Source organism: Coregonus lavaretus, assembly GCF_964263955.1.
Source record: "Coregonus lavaretus genome assembly, contig: HAP1_SCAFFOLD_3735, whole genome shotgun sequence".
Classification (NCBI taxonomy): Eukaryota; Metazoa; Chordata; class Actinopteri; order Salmoniformes; family Salmonidae; genus Coregonus; species Coregonus lavaretus.
The window spans coordinates 49,192-59,039 of NW_028165786.1; the positions used below are offsets into that span (position 1 = coordinate 49,192).

The following is a 9,848-nucleotide window of genomic DNA, read 5'->3' on the forward strand; positions in this document are numbered from 1 at the left end:
AATTTGGGTGAAGGAGAAGCTGGGGGGGGGCATGGGCAAGTTGCAGTGGAGGGTGCAGAGCTGGTGGCCGGGGTAGGGGTAGCCAGGTGGAAAGCATGGCCAGCCGTAGCAAAATGCTTATTGAAATTCTCGATTATCGTAGATTTATCGGTGGTGACAGTGTTTCCTAGCCTCAGTGCAGTGGGTAGCTGGGAGGAGGTGCTCTTATTCTCCATGGACTATACAGTGTCCCAAAACTTTTTGGAGTTAGTGCTACAGGATGCAAATTTCTGTTTGAAAAAGCTAGCCTTTGCTTTCCTAACTGATTGTGTATATTGGTTCCTGACTTCCCTGAAAAGTTGCATATCGCGGGGGCTGTTTGATGCTAATGCAGTACGCCACAGGATGTTTTTGTGCTGGTCAAGGGCAGTCAGGTCTAGGGTGAACCAGGGGCTATATCTGTTCTTAGTTCTGAATTTTTTGAATGGGGCATGCTTATTTAAGATGGAGAGGAAAGCACTTTTAAAGAACATCCAGGCATCCTCTACTGACGGAATGAGGTCAATATCCATCCAGGATACCCGGGCCAGGTCAATTAGAAAGGCCTGCTCGCTGAAGTGTTTTAGGGAGCGTTTGACAGTGATGAGGGGTGGTCGTTTGACCGCGGACCCATTACGGACGCAGGCAATGAGGCAGTGATCGCTGAGATCCTGGTTGAAGACAGCGGAGGTGTATTTAGAGGGTAAATTAGTCAGGATGATATCTATGAGGGTGCCCATGTTTACGGATTTAGGGTTGTACCTTGATGATTTGTGTGAGATTGAGGGCATCTAGTTTAGATTGTAGGATGACCGGGGTGTTAAGCATTTCCCAGTTTAGGTCACCAAGCAGTACGAACTCTGAGGATAGATGGGGGGCAAGCAATTCACATATGGTGTCCAGGGCACAACTGGGGGCTGAGGGGGGTCTGTAGCAAGCGGCAACAGTGAGAGACTTATTTCTGGAAAGGTGGATTTTTAGAAGTAGAAGCTCAAACTGTTTGGGCACAGACCAACAGTTCTATCTAGACGGAAAATGTTATAGTTCGGAATGGACATTTCTGTTTTTTTGGTGGCCTTCCTAAGCCAGGATTCAGACATTGCTAGAACATGAGGGTTGGCAGAGTGTGCTAATGCAGTGAACAACGGGAAGCCTGTTGAAACCACATCAGACGATTACATCGGCAGACCAGTCGTAATGGATCGGTGGGGCTCCGTGTCAACGCTAGGAGGTCTCGTCCGGTTGACAGAGGTAGATAGCCGGGAGATGTGCCTGGCTCGAGGCTAGCTCAAGGCTAACTGGGGCTAGCTACGGACAGTGGTGATTAGCTTCAAAAACAACAGCCATTCGGTTGCAGCTAGCTAGTTGCGATGATCCGGTGTTAAGGTCCAGTGATTCCGTTAGAAAATCCGATATGCTCTAGCTCGATAGCGCAATGTGCACGCTGTGCAGACTGGCCGATAATTGTCCAGGCTAGAGCTGGCTGGTAGGTAGTGCAGGCCACGGACAATGGTGAAGACCGCTAACGGTGGCTAATAGCGAGTAGCTAGTTAGCTGGCTAGTTTCATCCAGAGGTTCTGGTTAAAAATAAATAATAGAATCTGTTCCACATTGGGTGAGGCGGGTTGCAGGAAAGTATATTTAGTTCACAGATGGAAAGTGAAATTGAGAAATATATACGAAAATATATACGAAAAATACATAAAAAGCCAAAAATTGGTTATTTACATGAGGACACTATAGAAAACACGAACGCACTGCTACGCCATCTTGGATTGTGAAGAGAGCGCCAAAACCAGCTGGTTGGGGGGACTCTTCTCCAGGTTCGTCGCTCTGTTGGTGAGGGCTTTGTGGTGGAATGTGAAGAGAGCGCCAAAACCAGCTGGTTGGGGGGACTCTTCTCCAGGTTCGTCGCTCTGTTGGTGAGGGCTTTGTGGGGGAATGTGTGGGCATTGCTTTCTTTTAGGTGGTTGTAGAGTTTTACAGATCTTTTCTGGATTTTGATCACTCTCACTCACTTTCTTTCCCCTCTAATTCAATTTCTGAAATGGCCACAGAAGGCTGATTATGTTGGAATCGATTGGATTCTGTGTGCAGAGCAATAAATCAAACCAATATCTCTCTCGTTCTCTCTCGCTCTCTCTCGTTCTCTAGCTCTCTCTCTACCCCTCTGTCTCTCTCTCTCTCTCTCTCTCTCTCTCTCTCTCTCTCTCTCTCTCTCTCTCTCTCTCTCTCTCTCTCTCTCTCTCGGGCTCTTTTCTCAGATGATTTTTCTCTCTTTCACAGTCTCATTTCCCCCTTATTCAGTCATGCTAAATCTTCCTTCTCGTTCTCTCTATCCTCTTCTGTGCCTCTCTCTATTAAGCATGTGGCTTAAGCTCTCTCCATTCCTCCTTTAGTTCTCTCTCTCTCTCTACCCCTCTCTCTCTCTCGTTCTCTCTCTCTGTCTTTACCTCTCTCGTTCTCTCTCTCTCTCGTTCTGTCTCTCCCTCTCTCTCTCTCTCTCTCTCTCTCATTCATATATATATATATACATATATATATATATATATATATATAGTGGGGAGAACAAGTATTTGATACATTGCCGATTTTGCTGGTTTTCCTACTTACAAAGCATGTAAAGGTCTGTAATTTTTATCATAGGTACACTTCAACTGTGAGAGACGGAATCTAAAACAAAAATCCAGAAAATCACATTGTATGATATTTAAGTTTGGCAACTCGAACCTTCAGCTCACTCGACAGCTTTTCTATGGGATTAAGGTCTGGAAACTGGCTAGGCCACTCCAGGATTTGGCTATTTCAGCCACACCCGTTGCTGACAGGTGTATAAAATCGAGCACACAGCCATGCGATCTCCATAGACACACATTGGCAGGAGAATGGCCCGTACTGAAGAGCTCAGTGACTTTCAACGTGGCACCGTCATAGTATGCCAACTTTCCAACAAGTCAGTTCGTCAAATTTCTGCCCTGTTAGAGCTGCCCCGGTCAACTGTAAGTACTGTTATTGTGAAGTGGAAATGTCTAGGAGCAACAACGGCTCAGCCTCAAAGTGGTAGGCCAAGCTCACAGAATGGGACCGCTGAAGCGCGTAGCACGTAAATTTTTTTTGGGTCTTTCCTCGGTTGCAACATTTAATACCAAGTTCCAAACGGCCTCTTATCCAGAGCGACGTACAGTTAGTGCATACATTTCAAGGTAGCTAGGTGAAACAACCACATATCACAGTCACAGTTAGCGCATACATCTTAAGTATTCATCCCCCTTGGCGTTTTTCCTATTGTGTTGCATTACAACCTGTAATTTAAATGGATTTCTATTTTGATTCCATGTAATGGACATACACAAAATAATCCAAATTGGTGAAGTGAAATGTATTTATTCACCCCCTTTGCTATGAAGCCCCTAAATAAGATGGTGCAACCAATTACTTTCAGAAGTCACATATTTAGTTAAATAAAGTCCACCTGTGTGCAATCTAAGTGTCACATGATCTCAGTGTATATATACACCTGTTCTGAAAGGCCCCAGAAACTGCAACACCACTAAGCAAGGGGCACCACCAAGCAAGCGGCACCATGAAGACCAAGGAGCTCTCCAAACAGGTCAGGGACAAAGTTGTGGAGAAGTACAGATCAGGGTTGGGTTATAAAAAAAATATCTGAAACTTTGAACATCCCACGGAGCACCATTAAATCCATTATTAAAAAATGGAAAGAATATGGCACCACAACAAACCTGCCAAGAGAGGGCCGCCCACCAAAACTCACGGACCAGACAAGGAGTGCATTAATCAGAAAGGCAACAAAGAGACCAAATATAACCCTGAAGGGGCTGCAAAGCTCCACAGCGGAGATTGGAGTATCTGTCCATAGGACCACTTTAAGCCGTAAACTCCACAGAGCTGGGCTTTACAGAAGAGTGGCCAGAAAAAAGCCATTGCTTAAAGAAAAAAAATAAGCAAACACGTTTGGTGTTCGCCAAAAGGCATATACTCCTGAGTGGCGCAGTGGTCTAAGGCACTGCATCGCAGTGCTAACTGTGCCACTAGAGATCCTGGTTCGAATCCAGGCTCTGTCGCCGCCGGCCGCGACCGGGAGACTCATGGGCGGCGCACAATTGGCCCAGCGTTGTCCAGGGTAGGGGAGGGAATGGCCGGCAGGGATGTAGCTCAGTTGATAGAGCATGGCGTTTGCAACGCCAGGGTTGTGGGTTCGATTCCCACGGGGGGCCAGTATAAAAATAATATGTATTCACTAACTGTAAGTCGCTCTGGATAAGAGCGTCTGCTAAATGACTAAAAATGTAAAATGTAAATGTGGGAGACTCCCCAAACATATGGAAGAAGGTACTCTGGTCAGATGAGACTAAAATTGAGCTTTTTGGCCATCAAGAAAAACGCTATGTCTGGCGCAAACCCAACACCTCTCATCACCCAGAGAACACCATCCCATCACAGTGAAGCATGGTGGTGGCAGCGGCATCATGCTGTGGGGATGTTTTTCATCGGCAGGGACTGGGAAACTGGTCAGAATTGAAGGAATGATGGAGAGCGCTAAATACAGGGAAATTATTGAGGGAAACCTGTTTCAGTCTTCCAGAGATTTGAGACTGGGACGGAGGTTCACCTTCCAGCAGGACAATGACCCTAAGCATACTGCTAAAGCAACACTTGAGTGGTTTAAGGGGAAACATTTAAATGTATTGGAATGGCCTAGTCAAAGCCCAGACCTCAATCCAATTGAGAATCTGTGGTATGACTTAAAGATTACTGTACACCAGCGGAACCCATCCAACTTGAAGGAGCTGGAGCAGTTTTGCCTTGAAGAATGGGCAAAAATCCCAGGGGCTAGATGTGCCAAGCTTATAGAGACATACCCCAAGAGACATGCAGCTGTAATTGCTGCAAAAGGTGGCTCTACAAAGTATTGACTTTGGGGGGGTGAATAGTTATGCACGCACAAGTTTTCTTTTTTTTTGTGTCTTATTTCTTGTTTGTTTCACAATAAAAAATATGTTGCATCTTCAAAGTGGTAGGCATGTTGTGTAAATCAAATGATACAAACCCCCCCCAAAATCAATTTTAATTCCAGGTTGTAAGGCAACAAAATAGGAAAAATGCCAAGGGGGGTGAATACTTTCACAAGCTACTGTAGCTAGGTGAGACAGATGTCGTATTTAAGATTCTCTCTCTCTATCCCTCTCCTCTCATTCTCTCTCTCTATCCCTCTCCTCTCATTCTCTCTCTCTATCCCTCTCTCCTCTCATTATCTCTCTCTATCCCTCTCTCCTCTCATTCTCTCTCTCTATCCCTCTCTCCTCTCATTCTCTCTCTATCCCTCTCTCCTCTCATTATCTCTCTCTATCCCTCTCTCCTCTCATTCTCTCTCTCTATCCCTCTCTCCTCTCATTCTCTCTCTATCCCTCTCTCCTCTCATTATCTCTCTCTATCCCTCTCTCCTCTCATTATCTCTCTCTATCCCTCTCTCCTCTCATTATCTCTCTCTATCGCTCTCTCCTCTCGTTCTCTCTCTATCCCTCTCTCCTCTCATTCTCTCTCCTCTTCTCTCTCCTCTTGTTCTCTCTCCTCTTCTCTCTCTCCTCTCATTCTCTCTCCTCTTCTCTCTCTCTTTCAGCCACGATGAAGCAGGTAGCTCGTACGGTGGCTAAAGTGGAGCTGTCTGATCATGTGTGTGACGTCGTGTTCGCTCTGTTCGACTGCGATGGTGAGTAGGTGTGTGTGTGTGTGTGTGTGCGTAGGTGTGCGTGTGTGTGTGCGTAGGTGTGTGTGTGTGTGTGTGTAGGTATTCAGATATTCTTCATTGTTCCATGTTTATATTGATGAGACGCTTTATTTCTCTATTGTTAACTAATACAACAATATCTCTATTGTTAACTAATACAACAATATCTCTATGGTTAACTAATACAACAATATCTCTATGGTTAACTAATACAACAATATCTCTATGGTTAAATAATACAACAATATCTCTATTGTTAACTAATACAACAATATCTCTATTGTTAACTAATTAAACAATATCTCTATTGTTAACTAATACAACAATATCTCTATTGTTAACTAATTAAACAATATCTCTATTGTTAACTAATACAACAATATCTCTATTGTTAACTAATACAACAATATCTCTATTGTTAAATAATACAACAATATCTCTATTGTTAAATAATACAACAATATCTCTATTGTTAACTAATACAACAATATCTCTATTGTTAAATAATACAACAATATCTCTATTGTTAACTAATTAAACAATATCTCTATTGTTAAATAATAAAACAATATCTCTATTGTTAACTAATAAAACAATATCTCTATTGTTAACTAATTAAACAATATCTCTATTGTTAAATAATAGAACAATATCTATATTGTTAACTAATGCAACAATATCTCTATTGTTAAATAATAGAACAATATCTCTATGGTTAACTAATACAACAATATCTCTATTGTTAAATAATAGAACAATATCTATATTGTTAACTAATGCAACAATATCTCTATTGTTAAATAATAGAACAATATCTCTATGGTTAACTAATACAACAATATCTCTATTGTTAACTAATACAACAATATCTCTATTGTTAACTAATAAAACTAAATGGTTAACTAATACAACTCTCTCTTCCTCTCCCTCCCTCCCTCCCTCCTCTCTCCCCCCTCCCCCCCCCCCCCCACCCCCCCCCCCCCCTCCCTCCCCCCCTCTAGGTAACGGGGAACTCAGTAATAAGGAGTTTATAGCCATAATGAAGCAGCGTCTGATGCGGGGTCTGGAGAAACCCAAAGACATGGGCTTCACCCGGTTGGTACGAGCCATGGTGAAGTGTGCCCAAGACACCGCGTGGGACTTCGCCACGCCCAAACAGAATTAGACACCTCTGTGCTGTGTGTTTATCATGCCCGAGAAGCAGTAGGGATGGGAGGAATGTGTGTGTGTGCTTGGGCAGGCGTGAGAACGCAAGTGTGTGTGTATTCATGTGTTTACTCTACTCTACACAACTCTAACCGCCGAAGGCCCCTTTTCTCGCTCTTCTGGATTACAGACAGACAATTCAATGGCAACAATAGGCAACATAACTCATATCTCATCACACCAATTCAGACAACAAACTCATTATGGGTAAGAGCGTTGTGCCAGTAACCGAAAGGTCGCTGGTTCTAATCCCCGAGCCGACTAGGTGAAAAATCTGTCGATGTGCCCTTAAGCAAGGCACTTAACCCTAATTGCTCCTGTAAGTCGCTCTGGATAAGAGCGTCTGCTAAAATGACTAAAAATGTAAAATGTAATTATGACAGCAGCTCTGATGTAAACATAGGAAATCACGCACGCTACTACAACATGGTTATTTCGTCCTAAATGGCACCCTGTTCCCTCTGTAGTGCACTACTTTTGACCAGAACCCTATGGGTCTTATGGTCCCTGGTCAAGTGTAGTGCACTACATAGGGAATAGGGTGCCATTTGAGACACTGATGTGAAGGATGCTGACGCGGCACAGTTTGTCCTAAGAGGCTTTCCATGGGTTTTATTAAGGGGATGGGCGTTATATAATCTTGTATATTTATTGTTTTGCGATAGTAGTGATGTAATGCCTGCAGGTAAACAATCTCAACCTTTTTCCCGAGCAAAGATTAAACGGCACTTTATAACCCTAGTCATAGTTTAGAGGATTTATGTTTGATTGCAAAACACAACACAAGAATATAATCATATTAGTCCCTCAATTCTGTATGTCCGAAAGGACAGTATTCATTTGGATGATGTGGAATGTCTCTAAAAATAGGTGTCTCTATATAATGCAATTCCATCTCTATGATGCGTCTATAAGATATTCTAAAATTGTACAGACTGTAGACCATTTGCATTATGTTGACTTTTAAGGGACGGTTAGTGCATGTCCTAAGGCTGTTATCATGGGTTAGCCACTCTGCTACTCCAGTTTTTGTTTTATTTCAGAGTGTGTTGTTATTACTGAATGACTTTATAATACTGATGTTCAAAGAATCGCTCTATTATTAAAGATGTTTGTTTTTCATATCTGAATAGACTCATCATTCTCATTGACATTTGACCTGGCTAGACGACTCCTTGCTCTGGCCAAACGATTCGCCGTGCCGTCGTTTTTTTCTTCTTCTCCGCAGTTGATACTATTGGTTAGAGGCGATCCAATCGCTGATTTACTTTGTTTTCACCACATATGACGTCACCCAATCAGTGATGGCGGATTCACACTAATGTCTTGTAGCGAACGACAGAGCAGCTGAAGAATTTAAGACTGGATTCAATCAGATCAAGCGCTAACCGGCAATAGCCGACACCTGCGTAGCTGAAGAATTGTGTGAGTCGTCAGGCAAGACTGACATGGCCTTTCTCTCTCCCCCTCTCTCTACCCCTCCCCCTCTCTCTCCTTATCTCTGTACCCCTTCCCCCTCTCTCTCCTTATCTCTGTACCCCTCCCCCTCTCCTTCTCTCTCTACCCCTCCCCCTCTCTCTCATCTCTGTACCCCTCCCCCTCTCTCTCTTATCTCTGTACCCCTCCCCCTCTCTCTCATCTCTATACCCCTCCCCCTCTCTCTCATCTCTGTACCCCTCCCCCTCTCTCTCATCTCTGTACCCCTCCCCCTCTCTCTCATCTCTGTACCCCTCCCCCTCTCTCTCATCTCTGTACCCCTCCCCCTCTCTCTTATCTCTGTACCCCTCCCCCTCTCTCCTTATCTCTGTACCCCTCCCCCTCTCTCTCCTTATCTATGTACCCCTCCCCCTCTCTCTCCTTATCTCTGTACCCCTCCCCCTCTCTCTCCTTATCTATGTACCCCTCCCCCTCTCTCTCCTTATCTCTGTACGCCTCCCCCTCTCTCTCCTTATCTCTGTACCCCTCCCCCTCTCTCTCCTTATCTCTGTACCCCTCCCCCTCTCTCTCTCATCTCTGTACCCCTCCCCCTCTCTCCTTATCTCTGTACCCCTCCCCCTCTCTCTCCTTATCTCTGTACCCCTCCCCCTCTCTCTCCTTATCTCTGTACCCCTCCCCCTCTCTCTCCTTATCTCTGTACCCCTCCCCCTCTCTCTCCTTATCTCTGTACCCCTCCCCCTCTCTCCTTCTCTCTGTACCCCTCCCACCCTTTCTCCTTCTCTCTGTACCCCTCCCCCTCTCTCTCCTTATCTCTGTACCCCTCCCCCTCTCTCTCCTTATCTCGGTACCCCTCCCCCTCTCTCTCCTTATCTCTGTACCCCTCCCCCTCTCTCTCCTTATCTCTGTACCCCTCCCCTCTCTCTCCTTATCTCTGTACCCCTCCTCCTCTCTCTCCTTATCTCTGTACCCCTCCCCCTCTCTCTCCTTATCTCTGTACCCCTCCCCCTCTCTCTCCTTATCTCTGTACCCCTTCCCCTCTCTCCTTATCTCTGTACCCCTCCCCCTCTCTCTCCTTATCTCTGTACCCCTCCCCCTCTCTCTCCTTATCTCTGTACCCCTCCCCCTCTCTCTCCTTATCTCTGTACCCCTTCCCCCTCTCTCTCCTTATCTCTGTACCCCTCCCCCTCTCCTTCTCTCTCTACCCCTCCCCCTCTCTCTCATCTCTGTACCCCTCCCCCTCTCTCTCCTTATCTCTGTACCCCTCCCCCCCTCTCTCATCTCTATACCCCTCCCCCTCTCTCTCATCTCTGTACCCCTCCCCCTCTCTCTCATCTCTGTACCCCTCCCCCTCTCTCTCATCTCTGTACCCCTCCCCCTCTCTCTTATCTCTGTACCCCTCCCCCTCTCTCCTTATCTCTGTACCCCTCCCCCTCTCTCT

The 9,848-nt window shown here is 45.2% G+C and overlaps 1 protein-coding gene across 1 annotated transcript in view; it reads left to right on the plus strand.

Annotated features, from left to right (window-relative positions):
- The window catches only part of LOC311115490 (calcium uptake protein 1, mitochondrial), a gene marked incomplete at its 5' end in the record, with an annotated part of 53,117 nt that extends 45,020 nt beyond the window's left edge, over window positions 1-8,097 (plus strand). The window contains 2 exons of the mRNA XM_084190657.1: window positions 5,660-5,749; window positions 6,769-8,097. Of these exons, the coding sequence (XP_084046783.1) occupies window positions 5,660-5,749; window positions 6,769-6,932 (254 nt within the window). The remainder of the gene's footprint in view (window positions 1-5,659; window positions 5,750-6,768) is intronic.
- Between the last annotated feature and the right edge of the window lie 1,751 nt (window positions 8,098-9,848).